This window comes from Mirounga angustirostris, unplaced genomic scaffold, assembly GCF_029215605.1.
Source record: "Mirounga angustirostris isolate CCGP_5_RB_7025 unplaced genomic scaffold, mMirAng1.0.hap1 SCAF_6, whole genome shotgun sequence".
NCBI lineage: Eukaryota > Metazoa > Chordata > Mammalia > Carnivora > Phocidae > Mirounga > Mirounga angustirostris.
In genome coordinates, this window is record NW_026991714.1 from 53484581 (window position 1) to 53506932 (window position 22352).

The 22352-nt window shown below is 36.9% G+C and overlaps 1 protein-coding gene across 1 annotated transcript; it reads left to right on the top strand.

Moving 5' to 3' along the window:
• The first annotated feature begins 3792 nt into the window (after nt 1-3792).
• TNFSF18 (TNF superfamily member 18) lies at nt 3793-13144 on the top strand. Its single transcript, XM_045876172.3, has 3 exons — nt 3793-4054; nt 10033-10063; nt 12469-13144. Exons 1-3 carry the CDS (start codon nt 3896-3898, stop codon nt 12813-12815), a joined length of 537 nt encoding a protein of 178 aa, XP_045732128.1. The 5' UTR covers nt 3793-3895; the 3' UTR covers nt 12816-13144.
• Nucleotides 13145-22352: the final 9208 nt, after the last annotated feature.

Here is a 22352-nt window from a genome sequence, read left to right on the forward strand (position 1 = left end):
TCATCCGTGTTTTATAGTTTTCAGAGTGCAGGTCTTTTACCTCTTCGGTTAAGTTTATTCCTGGATATTTTATTGTTTTTGATGCAGTTGCAAATGGCATTGTTTTCTTAATTTCACTTTCTGCTGCTTCATTATTAGTGTTCAGGAATGCAACAGATTTCTGTACATTGATTTTGTTTCCTGTAACTTTACTGAATTCATTTATCAGTTCCAGTAGTTTTTGGTGGAGTCTTCAGGATTTTCTCTGTATAATATCATGTCATCTGCAAATAGCGAAACAAGGAAAACATAATTTGAATTTCAACTATTTCCTAGACCATCCTGATTAGGGTTGTTTTTAGTTCCTTAGAATGATCTGGAGATTGATACAAGAAGTCTCTGTATATCTTTTAAAATTTATTGTAATATAACATATAAATATGTGTATAAATATGTATATTATACACATGTTGCCTTTATAAAATTCTGAGTTTAAGACCCTATTTCTGTATCATGTCTATTATCTATCATCTATCTATATCATCTATCTAACTACCATCTATTTATCATCTATTTATCATCTATCTATCTATCTATCTATCTATCATCTATCTATCATCATCATCATCATCTATCAGTCATCTATCATCTATCTATCTATGTAACTTCAAGCTAAATGGGCCTTATTTGTCACAAGAGTGAATACTCTGGTATCTAGAGTAAACAAAATCAGTTGTGCAATATTTCCGAGTTCTGATATATTGAATATTTCTGACTCAGTATGCTACACCATTCACTATCCCAAGGATAAAGTCATGGTAAATAGTGTATAAAAGGAATGTGGCAAGGCATGCAGACCTGAGCAATACAGGATTTTGGACGAATCTGATGTCCATCTAATATTTTCTCACAGATTTTAATATGCATCCCACTCTGTTTCTTCCACACAGCATCCACTTCACATATATTTCAGTGTATAGAGGTAGAAAAATAAGAGGTTTGGAGTCCAAAAGACGGGGATTCAATTCCTGTTCTATCAGTATGGGCTAGTGATTTATCCTCTCAAATGTCAGTCTCATCATTTTTAAATATGGAATGTCAATACAGGGTTGCTTAATGTTCAAATATAATCATTTGTGCACAGAGAAGACACATAGTAGGTACCCAATTCATGTTAGTATAATGTGGGCAATAACTGAACTAGAGCCAAGTTTCTATATATCTAACTCATTCCAAATTCAAAACAACAATGAATATAGTTAAAATAGCCTAATCAAGCATATCTTGCATGCTTTTCTTTAAATCCAAAAATGTAGAAAGATTTTCTTTTACTAGTTTTCCCAAATTCCTCATTTTATTAGTTTTCCTGAATTCCTCATCCTCTTGAATGAGAACTACTAGATCCATTAAAAAATTTGGTATTTTGCCTTTGTTCATATTAAGCTTTTAAAATGTTTTCTAACATTTGCTGATGTTTATACCTGTGAATATTTATTCCTCAGGTTTTACTGCTCCCATAAGAAAGAGCTCCTTCCTTTCTCCTCTCAATCCATTTCTAACCTGTGTTCTCAGCTAATTTAGTTTATCTAGATCTTTCTGTTCTCTGAGGCTCTGTCCTTTAGTATTCATTTGGGCATCTGTTTAAGGTTTTAATTTAGTTGTGTGGCAAATTCCTTGACAGCTGTGACTTTTTTTTTTTATCCCTGAAGCTCTTAGCACAGTAGAAAGCTGATAGTAAATGTTCAACGTGCTTTTGCTAGTTGTACTTAATTTAAGAAAACAATCTCATTCTAAGTATGTGATCCAGTAACAGGTCATAAATACAAAAGCTTGAGTTTGGTGCTCTTGTCAGATCCTAAGATGTCACATCTGAGATGTCAATTCTTACAGCTTACACCAAAAACTAACCAATGGTGACTCATTACTCCAGAATTTCAAAAGTCTTCCTTACTATCACTTGTTCTAACTTGAAGTTCCTTCATTTCTGAATCCCGTTTCATGAAAAGAAGCACTGGAATGTATTCTTCTTGAGATAAACATGTTATCTTTCTTAAGATACTTTCATAAAGTTAAAAGAATTAATGAGGTTATAGCAGAGCCCAGCCTTAGTTAAGGGTAGAAGGAGGAACTGGATTTTATTTGGAACAGTTCCTCATTTGAATAAATGTTTACTGAAGTGAGTAAGCAGAGGCATTTCCATCTAAAATTTGGAAAAGAGATAGGAGAGGGAGTAGTTCAAAGAAGCAGGAGTCTAAATCTTTTAAATCAATTTTAAATTCTGTGCTTGTGCATTTGCATTACAGACATGATATGAGTACAGGAGTTCTAGGTACAATGTATGGTTCTTCTAGGGTCCGTTTGTTATTCATCTCTGCATCCCAACATCTAGTACAGAGTCCCAGAAACACTGTTGTACCAAAAAATTATTCCTGACTGACTCTGCACTCTTCAGAGACAGTTTATTGATCAAGGTAAAATAAGGCCAAGTTAAAATGTGACAACACAGGGAGAAATATTGCTACAAATAGTGTGATAATAAGAGAAGATGTTAGGTTAGAAGATGGGTAGTATCCCTGAGCTCAGGTTCCCACTCCCCTGTACCCCGTGATTCATGGTGTGACCCACCATACAACCTCTATTATCTTTAGCTTCCTCTTCAATAAATGAGGATCTTAAATCTCTAAGCCTTTTCCCCCTAATTAAAAAAAATCTTTGATTCTCCCAGATTAAAAAAAAAATTCTTCAAAATATTTTCATTTAAACTCCTTTTATTTAAGTGAATTTCAGCTGAATAATGCCCTGCTGTAAATATTTCTTTTAAATCATTATTTTCTAGGATTTTATGATGGATTCCATTTTTATAGTATCTCTAAGAAGGGTGGAAAAGATATAAACACTTATGGAACATCTCATATAAGCCAGATTTTTCGTATTTATTTCATTCTCAAGCCTTATGAAGTGGAAATTTTCTCAATTTTAAAATTAAGGAAACAGAGAAGTCAAGTGTCATGCTGAAGGCCAGGTCAGAGCTGGACAGTGCCAGGCTCTCCTCTCAGGTCTGACTGATTTAAAAATCCATGTTCTTTCTAGTATATGATGCTGGCATTTTGTAAAAAAAAAAAAAGGTAGGTATTCCATTTAACAGATGGAAAGACTGAGGTACATAGAACCAGGGACTTCTTCAGTTTTGTAGTAAACCAACATTTTTGGTGCCAGGAAGAAACTCAAGTATTTTGGAGTAGAGTATAAGCTCACATCATGTGCCAGTGTAGGAAAACATCCTTTTGTATGATAACTTCATTTGATGCCAGCATGGAGTTTTCAGGGTTTAAAAATGATGAGGTGTGAGAAAACTGAGCTTGTTGTATTTACATTTTTTTAAAATGAAATTCTAGTAATGCAGCTGTTTTCCAGAGACTATTTCAGAATGAACATATTTTATACCCTAGAAATTGATGAAACTTTTTTTCCCAAACCATGCAGCCTAGCCTCCCTAGTTCCCCAACCCCAGCCTTATACATACATGATATCTACAGCATGATAGGGCTTGATCTTGAACTTTATTTCTTCTTATAATTTTATTATCTGAAAATAATTTGTAATGCTACACAGTACTGTACTACCTCATGCTTCAGAAAGGAACTTTTTTTCCCTCTGAACGTTCCTTGTGTTGATTTTTTTCATCCTCTCTGTCTGTGTTGGCTTCTAGCCCTCTGTTCCTTTCAGTGCATTTGGTCTTGTGCCAAATGAGAGTCATCACTTAGCCCAAAAGTATCATTTTCCAAAACACAGAATCAAAAGGAAAACCCCGCCTATTACACCCACTGCTAATTACCATACCACAAAACTGACTAGTTGCATCATTGGACCATCACTTGTGAATTTCTGCTTTCCAGAGCTCTTATTCTTGCAGAGAATGAGTTTGAGCCACATGGAAGATATGCCTTTAAGCCATTCAAGTCCTCAAGGGACACACAGATCATCCTGGAAGCAATGGTTCCTCTACTCAACAATAGTTACTTTGCTGTTGCTTTGCTCCTTCAGTACACTAATTCTTACTTTTCTTCCACTCAAGGTAAGGAGACAATAGTACCTAAAATTGCTGCTTTTCTTTTGTAAGTCTAGTTATTATCATTGTCACTCAGTATTGTTAGAGCTAGTTGGAAGAGACATGTGGGTACACATAATACAAAAAGAATTTCAATTTTGTCATGGCATATGGCTTTTGAGGCTTATCTAAATGTTTTGAAATGAAAGGTATTAGAAAATGCTAAATGTTAGCAGCATAACTGGGTTAGATAGAATCAATTAAATCAGATTGATAGATGCCTTGGAATATTTTCTCCCTTTCTGTAACTCTGTTAAACCCTCTTGGTGAAATAAAGGTATAAAACATATGCTTGCCTTCAAGGAATGGGATGCAAGCTATAGTCTTATTGAGGGAAAAGATATAAGAAGATAATGGAAGTCAGAATAAGGTAAGTGCCAGGTGGTTAGTGCATCTTTGTGAAAGGAAATGGCACTGAACTAGGAGTAAGATCTGGATTCTGGTTCTAGGTCTCCCTAGCTGTATGAATTTAAGAAAGACATTTAATCTTCCTGGTTCTCAGAAAGATTCTTCATCTGAAAAATGGCGGTAGGAGAATGGATTTGTTCATTACAGTGCCCCTTCTAGCTATAAAATATAGTGATTAATAATTTATCTAAGGGTAGTATAGAACATAAATGCTTTAGGAATTCAAAATAGGGGACAAGGACTTTGGGCTAGAGTGATCAAGGAAGGCTTCATGGAGGAAGGAGGTAGCACATTCCTATTTGGGAAGCCCCTGATGCTTATCAGGAATTTCCCATTGAGCTCCAATCCAAGTTGTGGGTCTAGTAAAGGAAATGGAAATATATGAGGTTCTTTTTAGAAGTTTTTCTGACTGTATTATATGTATCCACATGACAATGCTTTATTTAATTTAGGATTGAACCTATTTTGGGGTACATTTGAAGATTCCAAGCCTTGGAGAGAATAAAGTAGTATATGCTTATCTAAGAAAGGGCTATGATATAAAAGTAGCACCTGCGGAAATATTTTTCTAAGGGGATTGGCCAGTGAAAGCTCCAAAAATATTTTCTACTACTTAAGATATTTAAAAGCCATTGAGAAAAGATGCAGGAGGAAGTACATGGTAATTGCTGGTATTAATTTAGTTAGGGGAAGTGTAGCTTTGGCCACATCTCTACACACTAAACCATTAATCTATATTCCCTAACTGTACACAAGGATATGCAACAGAGACTTTTCTAATCACACCCCAACTCTCTCCAGGAATGTATCAAGCAGAAGTCTGAACTTTGTGGAGCAGTGAAGCTTTGAGCAGAAAGAAAAGAATTGTTAGGAATTCTGAGTGTTTCGATTTATGAAGAAAGGAAAGGGTGAGAATAGCAATAGCTTAACTTTGGAAGAATTTATCCCTCTAAAGCCACCTCAAGTTTTAGCCAGATTTCCCCGAAGAATGTAAGATATGTTATAGGTGTTATCCATTCCTACATATGACTGGGGAACCAATGCATAGAAGAGGCTGGAAATGTCCTTCTCAACAGAACACAGTGGCTCTTGCAAAGGGAAAGAGGAAGTCTAATAATGCCAGAGGCACCTAGGATATCTCTTGCCAGAACTGAACTTGACCAGTCCCACGTATTTGAGCTCTGATTCTCTCTCCTAGACAACATGCATCTTCTCAATGAAAGGTTCTGCCTCTAAAAAAATAGCCCAGAGTTTATTTCAAATTTGGGGAAATTTTAAAGGTTTTCAGGATATTGTCCTGATTGGATGTCATAAAGGCTGTTTCCTATAGGAAAAGCCAATGGCCTGGCTGACGCAATGCAACATTAACTCACTTTCCACTTGCCTGCTCTTCCCTTTCCTTATTGGCCACAAATAAGTATCTTAGGAAAGGAGGGCTGTGTGGCTAGCGGATGGTGAGTCATTATGAGGTGGCCGCTTCCACCTTCTCACAATACCCATGAAACTTGGAGGGTTTTTTTTTTTGTTTTTGTTTTTGTTTTGTCTCCACTCTAGTTTTTATATACAAAATCCCACTTTCCAACTTCTCTAGGCCCTAATTCAAAAAAGCGTTAGACAGGAAGATTGGCTCCTTCTAAACCAACAGAAATTTCCTTGGGAGAACACTTTTTTTTTGGTGCCCCCTCCCCCCATCTTTCAAAAGAGGTTCAACTGAAAGGATTGGCTATGAACCCAAGGAATTCGGTCTACTCCTCAGTGAAATTAACCTCACAGAAATTATCTCTCTAAAAAAACCAAAAAAACAAAAACAAATGTTCAGAAGAGTCCCCTGCTTCAGTGAAATGAAGGATGCCCTTCCAAAAGGGGAAGATGTGCTTGTACTTAAAAGCAGAATAGAGTCTATTTCCAAATGATGATCTGAGTAGGGTTGGTTTGGAGAAAGAATTATTGTTTTGGCCATTTGAACCCAAGCATTTAAATCTGGGCTTAAATTATAACAAGAGCAATTGCTCCTTCTAAGCAAAAATGAATTAAACTAAATGGAAAGTCCCATATGCTTCTTTATAAGATCAGCAGAATTATAAACAGAAACTGCTCCCACAGAGTAGTAAGGGTGAGACTTTTGAATCAGACAGACTGTTTGGACCTCAGCATAGCCTTTTATCAGCTGCATGACATTGGGCTAGTTACTTAATCCCTCTCAGGAGCACTTCCTCATCTGCAAATGAGCATGCTAGTTCTTATCCCATTGACCTGTAGTAAGGATTAATGAGACAGTCCAGTGCCTGACCCAGAGCAGGCTCTGAATAGATTGTAGTGATTAATATTTGCATCATTATTATTGACATCATAATGAGGATAAATTTAAAAAGACTTTTAACAAAACGGATATTCCTTGCTCATCTATTTCATTTCCTCAGCTAAAGACTATACCTTGCTGCCAAATAGATGATTTTTTCGATTAGACAGATTTTCATTTGTGGCAATAGAAAATGTCAGTGGTGGTTCTGTAGTTCTAAGTAGACATTAAAACAGCCCAAGTACAATATCCAGGATTTCTGTCTCTGGCAATTAATTTGTCTGTGGCGTTAGGTTTCTCCACACAGTCTATGCATGATAGTAGACACCACAGATGTTATCTGTGCCACATATTTTGGCACTCATTTATATTTAGATTGTTACCCAATTGCCTCATGTGTGTAAGCATGTCTTTCTAGAAAGATTATAAACTGCCTAAGAGGCAAGGACTATAAATTGTATGTTTCTCTTGCTTACAATGCTAGTTGGGAATATAGGTGATTAATGTTTTGTTCAGTTCATTATAATCAGCATCATTATCAAAACAGCTAATATTTAATGAGCAGAACCAGATCTGTCTGGGCAAAGCCCTTCTTAACAATTATGACATTTAAACCCATAAACACCCTCAGTGAGTTAGGTGCTATTATGTCTCCCATTTTATAAATGAGAAAATTAAAAATAAGGGAATCTATCACATGTCTATCATGGATCAAACTAAATTGAATGTCAGCATTTCTTCTAAGAAACCCCAAAAGGAGGATGAAATAATTACAAGAGCAAAAACAATTATAGGAATCCAAACTTTCTGATTGTACCTCCTTATTAACAAAATATTTTTGAGTACAATCCCACCATATATGCTAATTTATTATGTTAGATATAAGGGCTAATATTATGTATAATAAAAAGATACACAAAATGGAAACTTCGAAGGATGAACTGAATGACATGCTTCATATAGTTTATTCACAGTGCAAAACTGTTTTGCTTTTACTAAAATATTATATTTTACATGTTAATATAAGCATTTCTAATATAACCAAAATAATATTTTAGTAATTTGATAAATGTGTTTCTTTTATTTTCTTAACCTTAGTCTAACACTTTGTGATACAATAACTTGAAGGTTATAAGTTAACTTACTTTGATTCATGATTTTCACTGTCATAAACTGTATTTCTCCCCTCTCCTCTACTAGACTATTTTATTCCTTTGACTTCTGTTTAAATATGCAGTATCTTTTCCTCATTCTCTTTCTCACTTGAAAACCTTGCCTCTAAGTTCTATGAGAAAACAGAAGTAGGCAGGAACGAAGTTCCAAAGCTCCCTATCATATCTACCACTTACCTGCAATTTTGTTCACATAGACTGTTTCCCTCTTGTCACTGTGCATGAATTGTTCATGTACCTATCTAAGGCCACCTGTGACCCAGATTCTGTCCCCTCTTACTTACTCAAGGACACTGATTGCTCCAACAATGATCTCCTAGCTCTTACATTCTATTCCCCTTTACTGGAACATTCCCATCAAATGGCAACAGGTAACCATGTTGTCAGTTCTCTGATGTTAAAAGAAAACCAAAGACTAAGAAAAACAACAAAATCAAAACATTTCTTTGACCTCCCATCCCCCTCCAGGCTCCACTTAATTTTTCCATTTTCCCTTACAGGAAAATTCCCCCAATTTTTCTTTTCTCACTTAGCCTTGAATCCATTCTAATGAAGCTTCTGTCCTCATCATCCACATCATCCATCATCCATCATCATCCACATCACAGAAACTACTTTTGCCAAGAAACCCAATGACTACCATGTTGTTGAATCCATCAGTTAATTCCCTGTCCTCTTCTCACTTGATCCATCAGCAGCATTTAATACAGCTGATCACGTCTCCCTGAAATACTTTCATCTCTTCATTTCCAACATCACACTCTTTAGGTTTCCCTTCTGACTCCCTGGCCTTTCTTTCTTAGTCTCCTTTGGTGTTTCTTCCTCATTCCCTGGCCTCCAAATAGTGCAGTGTTCCAAATGCTCCTCTCTATCTATACTCACTGCCTTGACAATCTCACACAATCTCACGTCTTAAAATGTCACATCATCAGAACTCCTTAAATTCCATCCTCATACGTCCAACTGCCTGCCTGAAACTCGAGTCTACCTGGATATGTAATAAGTATCAATTATAAACTTGATATGTACAAAAGTGAACTCATGATTCTTTCCTCTCAATTTACTCCTCTTAAATCTTGCTCATTTCAGTGATTAACAATTTTATCTTTCCAATTACTGATGCCCAACATCTTGGAGTCATCTTTTGTCTTCTTATTTTCTCATCCCATATCCATGTCAGGATAGCCAGAACCTTGGTCAGAGGCACCATGCTTTCTTGCCTGGATGATTATAGTGATCTTTTGGCTGGTCTCACTGTTTTTGCACTGGCCTCTCTTTTCCTTATTCCTGTCATGGCAGCCAAAGAAATCCCATAAAAGAAAAATGTGCAATATATCTTTAAGTTCAAACAGTCTCTTAAGCCCTTTGCCTCAAGGGAACCAATGAACTTTACATGGTACAAAAATGTTTTTGGTGGTTATACCTTATTTTAGTACTAAGTATTTTAAAGCCTTTAGCATTTAAATACCAGTATTTATAGAATTAACCACACTGATGGCTTCTTGTAGCAAGTAAACTGTGGTATGTTGCAAGTTTGAAACTAGTCTCCCCATGGTATCTCAGTTACTGTAAACTGTGATTGTCTGAATATTAAATGAGGGTGGCTTTACCAGTCTGTATTGTGAATATTTCTATAGTTTAATATTATTAAAAATAAAAATAAACTTAACTAGAAATTCTATTATTTTCTTTTCATATGCCAATGGATCACCTTGTGTAGTGACTGGGGTGTGGAGACTACTGTTTATAGATAATTTCTATAGCCCAAGAGGAGAAGAGTCCAAGATCAAATAGTTGTCCTATTGGTAGAAGTCAGATGGATGGAATGAGACCTTAACTTTTGCCTAGAAGACCAAAAAAGGCGGTTAGGTAATGAAAGGGAAAGGAAAGAGCCAGGCCATCTACAAAGGAAAGTTGAAACAGGAAAGACAATTTGGAGGGAAGGATTTTCTAATATGGCTAAGGAATAGAAGTTTGCTTCAGGATCTGAAGCTCTAAATAAACCAATCAGGAAGGCTGTGACACTGTCATCCTCCTGACCAATTCCTCTTTTTCTTCCCCTACAGACTGCCAGTGAGCCCTGCATAGCTAAGTTTGGTGAGTAACCTGTCTTGCATACCTCCTTTTTACTTTTATTAGTATTTGATGCAAGAAGGAAGCCCATTTTTATTCATTTTCAACTATTATTTATAACTGCTTATCATGTGCCAAGCAGTTGTCTAGGAGCTGAGACTTCAGAGGTAAACCAGACAGACAAGTCCATCCTCAATGAAGCTTACATTCAAGGTCACATCTCTGGGCAGGAATTCACATCACTTTTACAGGGCCAGGAACCTGAAATCTGGGAATCCACCTTTAATTTTGTGTTTAAATAAGCGCAAGTTTCAAATTTCTACAACCTTTCCCTCTGACAAACTCAAAGTTCTTCTCAAGTTCCTATATTGCTGGTGCTCAGTAGAGTGTGTGTAGGGTGACATTTTTGTTTCCAAATATATAAAAAAGGAATGAAAGCCAGGGAAATGGCTACTTCCTTTGTGCCTCTCCCATCCTCTCAGCTTCTCAGAGTGAGTGACCTGGTATTTACTAAGAAAACACATTAAAGGGGTGCTTTGGTGGCTCAGTTGGTTAAGAGACTGCTTTTGACTCTGGTCATGGTCCAGGGAACTGGGATTGAGCCCTGCTTCAGGCTCCCTGCTTGGCGGGAAGCCTGCTTCTCCCTCTCCCATTCCCCCTGCTTGTGTTCCCTCTTTTGCTGTCTCTGTCTCTCTCTGTCAGTTAAATAAATAAAAATCTTAAAAAAAAAAAAAAAAACATTAAAGTTTACAGGTTCACTGAGACTTAAGGTACTTCTTAGAATACATACAAAATTGAAAATAAATACATTTGGATTGTTTACATATTTTAGACCACACACACACATTTTTCAGCTGAGAGCAGAACATTTCTAAAGTTAACTGCAATCCCTGTTTTCCTATACAGTTTGAAATGCTGGGCTTCCCTGGCTTGTGGGAATTAGGGAATCTCTTTTTACTATTTGTCTCTGCCTTTGTAATTTGTTTTTGTTTTTCTAGTAAATGGAGTGGAAATCATGATATGTTTGAAATTCCCTCTTGAGGTGATAAAATGTTGAGAACCTCAAGTGCTGCTAAGTGGCCTCAAGTCTCTAAGTGGCTCCTATTACAGAATAAGAGAACCAGTGACACTTTTTCCTGTGACTTGCCTATTTTCTATTACGTATCACATGTAAAGCAGGAAGAAATTTACTGGGCTTTGGGCTCACTGGAGATACAGAGAGACTTTGCTTCTTGCTCTAATGATCTCTCCATCCTTCCTCAGAATCTACCCTCTCAGCCTTATAATCAATCATTTATATATAAATAACAATTTAAGTCAACATGTGATCTCTTCTGGGTTGCTTTTTTATCAAGGTTTCTTTCTAATTATGAGATAAAGGCTTTGCCCTCATAAAAAAATTACAGAGAATTAGAGAACAGACCAAATAAGTATTTTTGAATGATCAAGACACTCCCTGGGGCTCTGAAATCACACACTATGCAAAAGCATTTAACATTAGGAAAATATGTAAATTCCACATATTCCTATGAAAATAAGTGACCAAGTCTTAACTCTTTCTCCATCCCCTGTGACAGTTTTAAACTAGGGATACTTATATTTAAGCATTTAAAAATTTAAATTTTTATATTTAAAAGTTTAAATAACTTCCATTTATAAACTCATGAATTTACCAGGATATCCCAAGTAGATCTTGGGTATATACCTAAAAACTAAAGAGAAGAGCCATAATTTAAACATAATGCACCTAATTCAGGAACAGGGATGTATCATTCAATCAATAAATATTTACTGAGCACACACTAGGTTCCAGGAACTCTTTTAGGTGCTGAAGATATAGCAATGAACAAAATAGAGAAACACTTGTCCTGAAAGATGTTATATTCAAGTGAGTAATGAGCAACTTAATTTATAATATGCTAGATGGTGACACACCTTCTATGAAAAAAACTAAAGCAGGATAAAGGGAGAGAGAGGCAGGAGAGCACTATTTTATGTAGACTGATGAGGAAGGTCTCATTGATAAAATGATACACAGTAAACAGTATTTACATAGAAAAGCATGAATATGCATCCTGGACTGCCACCTTTGGTTATCACAATCCTAGTGTGTGATTCCTCTCTCCCTTCCTCCTTTAGTTCCTTTCACAAATATTGATTGACAGGAGATGCAATGCCACCTAAAACTTAACCCATTTTTCTATTCCAAATCCATTTCTTTAGAGCTCCCCAAGCAAGAGATGCACTTAGGATTTGTAATTTCTCTAAAACAAGGAATAGATACTTAAAATATTAAAATTGTTTTTGGGGAGAACTAATACAGACTAGGTAAAGAAACAACTTGTAAGTGGGAAAGAACTATAATCAGGAAGGGAATTAAATAAATAACTATGCTTTCTTTTTTTTTCTCTTTTGTAAATTCCTTACAGGACCATTCCCTTTAAAATGGCAAATGACATGTCCCAAGCTTCCTTGTGTGAATAAGACAGCTGACGAGAAACTGGAGATACTTCAGAATGGCTTGTACCTAATTTATGGCCAAGTGGCTCCCAATACAACCTACAAGGAACCAGCTCCTTTTGAGGTGCGGCTATGTAAAAATGAAGACATCATACAAGCGCTAACAAAGAACTCTAAAATTCAAAATGTAGGAGGGACTTATGAATTGCATGCTGGAGATATACTAGAGTTGATATACAACTCTGAACATCAGGTTCTAAAAAATAATACATACTGGGGGATCTTATTGCTAGCAAATCCCCAATATAACTCCTAGAGACTCAATTTGGCCTCCTTATCATCTTTAGCACATGCAGAAATGCTGGTGAGTGTGTTGGAGGAGGCAGATTTTCAACACCCACAGTTTGTCTGAGTATACAAATCAACACATACAGAACTCCTCTGCATGTGAGTTTTCATCTCTCAAGCTTATCCGAAAGAGACTCAGAGGACAGGCCAGAGACATTTGATTACCTCTGACATTGGGTCAGCAAAGATGCTTTACTAATCCATGATAAGTGACTGTGGGTGGCTCAAGGACAGAGCTTCTCAAAGAGTCTGTGTCTAGTTCTTGAATCCTTGGATGGGGAAAAATTGTCTTATTGCCCTGGGAGCCTTACCTGGTATGCAAAAAACGATTCAGGGTGGTGGCCTGGCCTTGTTCTCATATTCCTGGGCTGCTTCACTTTATTCTTCCCATACTCCTGTCTTTTGAGGCCCTCCTATTAAAGGTAGCCAGACTGGGAGGGTGGCCACAGATATGCCAACAACACCCCACTTTAGATGTGATGATGTTAAGAACACAGAGAATACTCAGAATTATTGGGGCAGAGGCACAGATGGCATAGAATGGAATGCACTTTACTTGGGAAATTCCCTTGATTTCATCACATTCAGGATGCAGAATGCTTTATAAAACCATTTGGTCAAAGGACTCATTCTGAACGTTGACACTGGGCTCATGAGAAGTTGTTGATGTGTGTCTAAATATTGTCAGTAGTAAAGAAAGTAATCATTAGTAATCATAAAATTAAACCCTAGAAATTGGTATCACCAGTACTGTATTATGTCATGTAATAATTTCATATTTTTAGCTGGCTGTCCACAGTTTGCAAAGTGCTTTCATATATCACAGGGCAACTCTATGAAGCGAATGGGGCAGGTGTTTTTGGCACAATTTAAACAAAGAAAATATGAAGGCATCTGGAACACTATCTCAGCTTTAGGGTTAGTATTTCAGCTATGATGTTAAGTCCATAGAGCTTAGCAGATTTAATTATCAAGAGATGCATTCCCTTTCAGCTCAAGGTGGGTAGACTAAAGCTACAACCGACTCTCCTTCCTTAGCAAACTACTTTTTCCTTTCCCTGCTTGAAGCAGGGAGCACAAGGGTGTTGCTCAGGGCTTATTCCAACCATATCCCCTTCCTCACTTTAAAGAGCCTGTCTTGGTCAAACGTGTTAACTTCTAAAAATAATGAAGAGCACTCAATTAAATGATAGCCTGCTAAAGTTTTTAGACTCTATTAAATTAATTAGCTGTTTGGGGGTTCTTGTTGAAAGGTATATAATATGATTACATGATAACCCAATTTAAAATATTTATGGATATTTGTAAAAAGTTATACTATGTTAATTAAAAAATATTTGTATTGTATGGGACAAAAATTGCTGGGGAACAGAGTAAGCCTGAGGCCAAGATGTTTCTTAGTCTTTTTAAAAAAACATCTGCTGAGTAGCTGTACTGGCCAAAGACCTAGATACCTTGTTTCTCTTGTATTTGCATATCTTCTCAGGAAATTAAAGTTATATCACATATATTTATAGAAACTTGTTGTTATTGATTATTGTTGAGTTATAAGCAGCAGTGTGCTGGAGTGCTGGAGTGAGCTAGCACTAAGCTCATGACAGCTGATTGTTAAATTTTTAAAATTTTGCAATCTGGTTATTAATTACAGTCATCCTTGAAATTGGCCATGGTGGGACTATTTATAACATGGGAACTGGCAACACTACAAATTAGGGATTTTCCTTTTGGAGAGCCTGTTCACCAGCACACCACTGTTTGTAAAACTCTCCTTCTTAATGACTCCTCTCTGCTCCTGCCTCATTCCTGGGACAATCGAGACAGGCAAGGGAGAGAGGAAAATTGTCATATTCCCAGCAAAAGTCCCACATGGCAATGATTTCTCAGGGCAAGAGTGATCTCAGCAGCTGCAGCCAGAGTGAGGGTTACCAACAGATGACCTTTGAATTTTCCTGGTGTTATAATTTCAGCCTTTGTTTTCATGTATACTCTGTTTCCTTTTTGTCTTCAAATAGTTGAAACCTATAATAAATGTATGTTGATAAGTGGACTGTAGCTGACTTATCTGTGAGTTATCAGTTTAGAGTCAGTGATGTTGAGAACTTGAAGGGACATCAGAGAAATCCTTGCCCACATGAAACACTTGCTTGGCTAGCATTAGGCAAAACTGAGAGCTGGATGCAATTAGCTTTTTGTTATAAGCTGTCCCAATTTTTGATGAGTTAGTCAGACAGTTTCACATTCTGACTTCCACCCACCCCCTCAACTCCACCTCAGACGTCCTCACCAACAAAGCCGTCACCAAACCCTCTTATAATAATTGTTTTTTTTACCTTTCATTTTACCCATCAAAACTTACCTAGAGTGTGGAATATCATTTTGGGTTAAGTCTCTGCTTCTGAAGATGGCATTTAATTGAAAAGCAATGCAGTTTTGAGCATCTGATGGGGTAAACTAACTCCTTAAATGAAGCATATCTGTTCATTTTGGAGATGAAATTCCTGTCTTTTTGTGTTTGATCTCAAAGAAGCAGTTTCATTTGTGGGGGTGAGAGGATATTTTTAAATTTTTTTATGCAAGAAGGAGAAGCAAAAACCTCATCAGCTATGAGGAGTCTGAGGATTACCTTCAGGTAGAAATTATAAAGGATACCTCAGTACATACACTTTTCTTGATCTGATAGGATACATGTCTATTTTGGGGTCACTAGTGACCCTAGCAAAGTCACTCTATTGGCCATGACACTTCTGTGAGTCCCACATCTATCCACAAGAAACCTATACACACGCTTTGCACCTACAAACTCAGAGAGTATGATTGTAGCAAGATTCTCCCATTTCTACTACCAGGAGCTGGCCTTTCTCTTCCCAACAGATTTGCTGGGTGAGGTCAAACTCTAGCTCACTGTCAACTTTTGCTTTCTCTCGTGGGAGTCAGGCAGTAGTTCTCTGTATCTCCCAATTGCAAGAAATATACTTCAAAGCTCTTTTAGGGGTTCCCTTGAAGCCCTCCTACCAAGCTTAAGGTTAGAAAGTTTCATTGCTCCCCATTCCTCCTGTAAACGGAGTGGGTGAGGACTCACAACATGGCCACAGCTTTTTCTTTATAAATGTTATCACAAACTCTCCTTCTTACCACTCTGCCCTCACTTTATGTCCTTGATCCAGCTAATGTGTCAAAGAGTATTGGAAAAAGGGGGCTTACCTTCATTCCTTTTGTAAATTCTGCATATTGGTGGGGTCAACTGTCTTACTCTCACTTTGATATCTTAGTTCAGTTGTATTATGCCTGAGTTGAAATTGAATCAGGTAGAATTCCACTTTAACATCCAGTTATACTCTTAGATGTCAAGAAAGGATGAGAGAGATGTATGATAATATGCAGAAATACAAAAACCTCCAAACTCTCATCACAGGAGAAATAAAATAAAAGCTTAATACAAAGGCAGAGAGAGAGGAAAATTATCATTCAGAAAAGTTAGGCTTAAGAACATTGTTACAAATGAACATAAAACATTGCTTTTAATTTCTTGAAAATCAAGGAAAATTAGAGAAGCATGAAGGAAATAGAGTTGTTTCATCCAAAAAAAAAATTGTTTTAACACACACTGTTTTATTAGGAAAAAGAAACCTTCCCCTGGTACTGAGCTCTAAGCAGACTCTCTCCAGTTCCACAATGAATGCTCTAGATAGTAAAATGCAGATTTTCCCACTTATTTTATTTGAATGTACTGGATTCTGTTAGCAGTTAACTAGTTTAAGGAGTTCAAAGTAGCTTACTTGAGCTATCACTCTAAGACACACAGAAGATGAATCCCATTATATTGTTTGGGAAAGTAGACTGGAGGGTTTATAGGTCCTCCTTCAAAGAACTCAGGAAGTGTTTAGGAATAGGAACATGAAAATTCAATAAATAGAATCATTAGATTAAACCACCTTCCTCACTGCTTCAATTACATAATTGGAATGGGAATCTCTGATTTTCATGTCCAGGGTGATTTTTTCCAGCCAGCTTTGGTGTTATCCAGGGACCCTACAAAGGTAGCATGTTGCTCACCCTGGGCCTCAAACATGCAGAGTCCGAGTCAACTGGGGTGAACTGGTGAGTTTAAGTTTCACAGAATGGAAGACACAGAGCCTCTTCTTACCTTCCCTCCCTGCTTATAGGTTGTATCTCTTATCCAATGAGCTAATCTCTGAGAGGAATCTGATGTCCAAGAGTCCAGAGTCTGACACAGTGCCTGACTCATAGTCCTTTTTGTCTATTGTAAATAAATAAATAATAAATAAATCATAAATTTACTTGAGCATTGGTAAAAACTTAGCATTATTGTATGTACTCTGGATAACAGAGCCCAGTGGGGAAAGCCTTCAGTCTCCCTATCCTTACTGTCTCCCATCCCATCATGTACTATTCTCAAGTACTCTCCTTCCGCATCAAAATCTGCTCTGAGGAACACTGTTAATGTAAGTAAGGTAAAGAAACATAAATTCACTTGCACTAAGGGAAAATAGCCAATAAGCTACCTTGTCTTGAATCACTAAAACAGGACAAAATCTTATTTGTTTTAAGCTTTGCTGGGCAGAAATACTAAGAAACAATTGTCTTTATAATATCCTAAGGCAAAACAATTTATTCAATTTATTCAATGATCAATGGCAGAGGTTTTCAAAATGAAGTCTATGAACTCTACATCGGATTCACAAGGGATGCTTGGAAAAAACAAGAGATTCCAAGGCTCATTCAAGTGTACTGAATAAATGTTTCTAGGAGTGAGGACTAGGGATCAAATGGATTTAACACAGTCTGGCCCATAGGTTATTCTTATGCACACTACAGTTTAGGAACTGCTCTTTTAATGATATGATACTTTATGTGGAAAACCCAAAAGACTCCACCCCAAAACTGCTAGAACTCATACAGGAATTCAGTAAAGTGGCAGGATATAAAATTATTCCACAGAAATCAGTGGCATTTTTAGACACCAACAACAACACAGAAGAAAAAGAAATTAGGGAGTTGATCCCATTTACAATTACACCCAAACCATAAGATACCTAGGCATAAATCTAACCAAAGAGGCAAAGAATCTGTACTCAGAAAACTATAAAATACTCATGAAAGAAATTGAGGAAGACACAAAGAAATGGAAAAACGTTCCATGCTTATGGATTGGAAGAACAAATATTGTGAAAATGTCTATGCTACCTAGAGTAATCTACACATTTAATGCAATCCCTATCAAAATACCATCCACTTTTTTCAAAGAAATGGAACAAATAATCCTAAAATTTGTATGGAACCAGAAAAGACCCCGAATAGCCAGAGGAATGTTGACAAAGAAAAGCAAAGCCAGTGGCATCACAATTCCAGACTTCAAGCTCTATTACAAAGCTGTCATCACCAAGACAGTATGGCACTGGCACAAAAACAGACACATAGATCAATGGAACAGAATAGAGAGCCCAGAAATGGACTCTCAATTCTATGGCCAACTAATATTTGACAAGGCAGGAAAGAATGTCCAATGGAAAAAAGTCTCTTCAACAATGGTGTTGGGAAAATTAGACAGCCACATGCAGAAGAATGAAACTGGACCATTTCCTTATACCACACACAAAAATAGACTCAAAATGGATGAAGGGCCTCAATGTGAGACAGGAATCCATCAACATCCTAGAGGAGAACACAGGCAGCGACCTCTTTGACATCAGCCACAGCAACTTCCTCCTAGAAACATCGCCAAAGGCAAGGGAAGCAAGGGCAAAAATGAACTATTGGGACTTCATCAAGATAAAAAGCTTTTGCACAGCAAAAGAAACAGTCAACAAAACCAAAAAAAACTGACAGAATGGGAAAAGATATTTGCAAGTGACATATCAGATAAAGGGCTAGTATCCAAAATCTATAAAGAACTTATCAAACTCAACACCCAAAGAACACATAATCCAATCAAGAACTGGGCAGAAGACATGAACAGACATTTCTGCAAAGAAGACATCCAAATGGCCAGCAGACACATGAAAAAGTGCTCAGTGTCACTCGGCATCAGGGAAATCCAAATCAAAACCTCAATGAGATACCATCTCACACCAGTCAGAATGGCTAAAGTTAACAAGTCAGGAAATGACAGATGTTGGTGAGGATGGGGAGATAGGGGAACACTCTTACACTGTTGGTGGGAATGCAAACTGGTGCAGCCACTCTGGAAAACAGTATGGAGGTTCCTCAAAATGTTGAAAATAGAGATACCCTATGACCCAGCAGTTGCACTACTGGGTATTTACCCCAAAGATACAAATGTAGTGATCCAAAGGGGTACATGCACCCCGATGTTTATAGCAGCAATGTCCACAATAGCCAAACTATGGAAAGAGACAAGATGTCCATCAACAGATGAGTGGATAAAGAAGATGTGGTGCATGTGTGTGTGTGTGTGTGTGTGTATAATAGAATATTATGCAGCCATCAAAAAAATGAAATCTTGCCATTTGCAATGACGTGGATGGAACTAGAGGGTATTATAGTAAGCGAAATAAGTCAATCAGAGAAAGACATGTATCATATGATCTCACTGATATGAGGAATTTGAGAAATAAGACAGAGGATCATAGGGGAAGGGAGGAAAAAAATGAAACAAGATGAAACCAGAGAGGGAGACAAACCATAAAAGACTTAATCTCAGGAAACAAACTGAGGGTTGCTGGAGTGGTGGGGGGTGGGAGGGATGGGGTGGCTGGGTGATGGACACTGGGGAGGGTATGTGCTATGGTGAGCACTGTGCATTAGGTAAGACTGATGAATCACAGACCTGTACCCCTGAAACAAATAATACATCATATGTTTAAAAAAATAAAAAGAAGATGGTAGGAAGGGAAACATGAAGGGGGAGAAATCAGAGGGGGAGATGAACCATGAGAGAGTATGGACTTTGAGAAACAAACTGAGGGTTTTAGAGGGAACAGGGGTGGGGAGATGGGTTAGCCTGGTGATGGGTATTAAGGAGGGCACGTACTGCACGGAGCACTGCGTGTTATATGCAAACAATGAATCATGGAACACTACATCAAAAACTAATGATGTAATGTATGGTGACTAACATAACATAAAAAATAAAATTAAAAAAAAAAGAACTGCTGTTTTATGGCATATAATGAATCTCAGCTGAATATTTCTCCAAGTATTTAAAAAGATTCAAAGCTTCTCAACAAAAAAATAAATAAATAAGCAAAACAAAATGAACAACAGTAACAAAACCAGTGCTGGTGCTGCCCATGAGACTTACCATAATCCATCTCTCATCACAGAAGCAAATGGCCTTCTAACCTCTGAATCTGAAAAACGATCAGGCTCTTCACTTTTCATAACCTAATGGCAGCTCTGACACTTGAACATTGGCGATCTAAGGTATCTGAGCCTGGCCACAATCAATACTACATTATCTGCCTGTATACTGTCAACTCTCAAATATTCATCTTTTGCCTAAGTTGCTCTCCTTTACCTCAGACTTGTAAATCCAGCTGTTTATTCAACAGTTTCACACTGGAGATATAATGGGTATCTCAAATCCAACATCTCCAAAATGTTTTCCCAAACCAGCTTTTCTTGAAGACCCCCTTATTTTAGTTGTATAGAGCAAAAGCCTCTGAATCATGAAGTCATTCATGACTCCTCTCTTTCATACATTTAATCTATTAGGAAATCATGTCGTCTTACCTTCAAAGAGAATCTGACCTATTTTCTGCTATGTCTCTTGTCTGTGCCACTAAGATTATTTCAACAGCTTCATAACTTCTACCTTTGGAGTCAGAAAAACTTATTTTCAAATTCCAGTTTTGCCATTTACTACTTATTTGGATCTTGGACAAATTACTTGCCCTCTTGGAGACCTTTCTTGTTTATTTTGCTTGCTATTACTTATCCAATGCCAAAGCTCCAATGACACATAGTTGGAGCTTAATAAATATTTGTTGAGTCAAATAATAAATTTAAAATAGGTTTAGAATACCAACTAATTTATGTAAAATTCTTGATTACATAATAGACACGGAAATGGTGGCTGCCACTGATTTTTATTACAGATTTGGATTTATTCCTAAGTTTCTGAACTTGTCATTTCTCAAGCTGAGATATTTAACATATCTTTTATTCTTTCTCTTCCCCAAGATAAGGTAAGTTCCAAGATAAAAGCATTTTACTTGTTTAATGTGGTATGAGCAGCACCAAAAATAGTGCTTGGAACATTAAAAGGCTTCAAGATGTACTGACATGAATAAGCAAAAAAGATGGGACTCTGGTTCTTGGTTAGAATGACCAGCAAGATATAAGATACACATGTTGTAAACAACCTCTCAAAATGGTATGTTCACTTCTATTCCTCTAGGTTTTTTAAACCTCTAAGTAATACATTGAAACTTCTAAGTATACATATAACAAGTGCTCAGTAAAAGTTGGCTGCTATCACCATTGTCCACACTACCATCATCATCATGATAGTCATCATTTCATTATCCTTGTTTCTCTAGGAAGCAGTATTCTGGAACACATTAGCTTGCTCTACCACAGTAATGTCCTCACCAAATTTTAAATTAAGCTTGTGCCTTTGGCTTTTATCAAAAATTTATATTAGAACATCCATGGGTATCTTCTCAAAAAATGGTTCTTACAACAATGCTTCTTATGTTACTGATCATTCTTTATGGCAAACACATTCAGGAAAATCAATCTCTCATGAACTTGAAAGCATATCTCTAGGGGTATTTTTTCCTCACATATTTTTATAGAGCAATTAAAGGGCTCACTAACATGTGAGATTTTGGAATGTGTACATATTTCCTCTGCAAAAGCACTGACAGTCTTTAGATTTGTTACTAATTACTCCAAATGAATATTTTCATAAACATGAACTATAGTTTCTGAGCACAGATGTTGACAGATGCTGCCTTAGTTAATGTGTTGCTTTTTCAACAAGGCTGTTCAGAGTGGTTATTTCAGAATGGTGAAATTACCATGTCTAAAGTCCAGTCTTCACATTTATAGGTACAGAAATGGAATTTTATCCAAGTCTTAGAGTTTATAAATATCTCAGGGACCATATAACCAAACTCATAAGAGAATGAGATATAAACAAATGTGGAATTTTATTAGTCAGCACATCCCCTCCCTGAGGAAGCACTGAATGGGAATTCTAATTATAACCAGAAGGTATTGTCAGGCATAATTTGCAGGCCAGGAGAGGACCCAAATGAATAACGGCTTAAGATACTGAATACATCTTTTATTCATTGAGCAAGTACTTCCTGGGGCCAATTATATCCCATGTATTATGCTAAGTACCAGAGGGGATACAAAAATCAAAAGATATATTGCCTGTCCTCAAACAGTTCAGAATTTAGCAGAAAAATAATGTATACAAATGATCAGAGGACTGTATATATAATTGCTCTAATGGCTGTAAATGAGCCACAATAAAGATGAGAACCTAAACAGGGACAACGGCATTAACCAT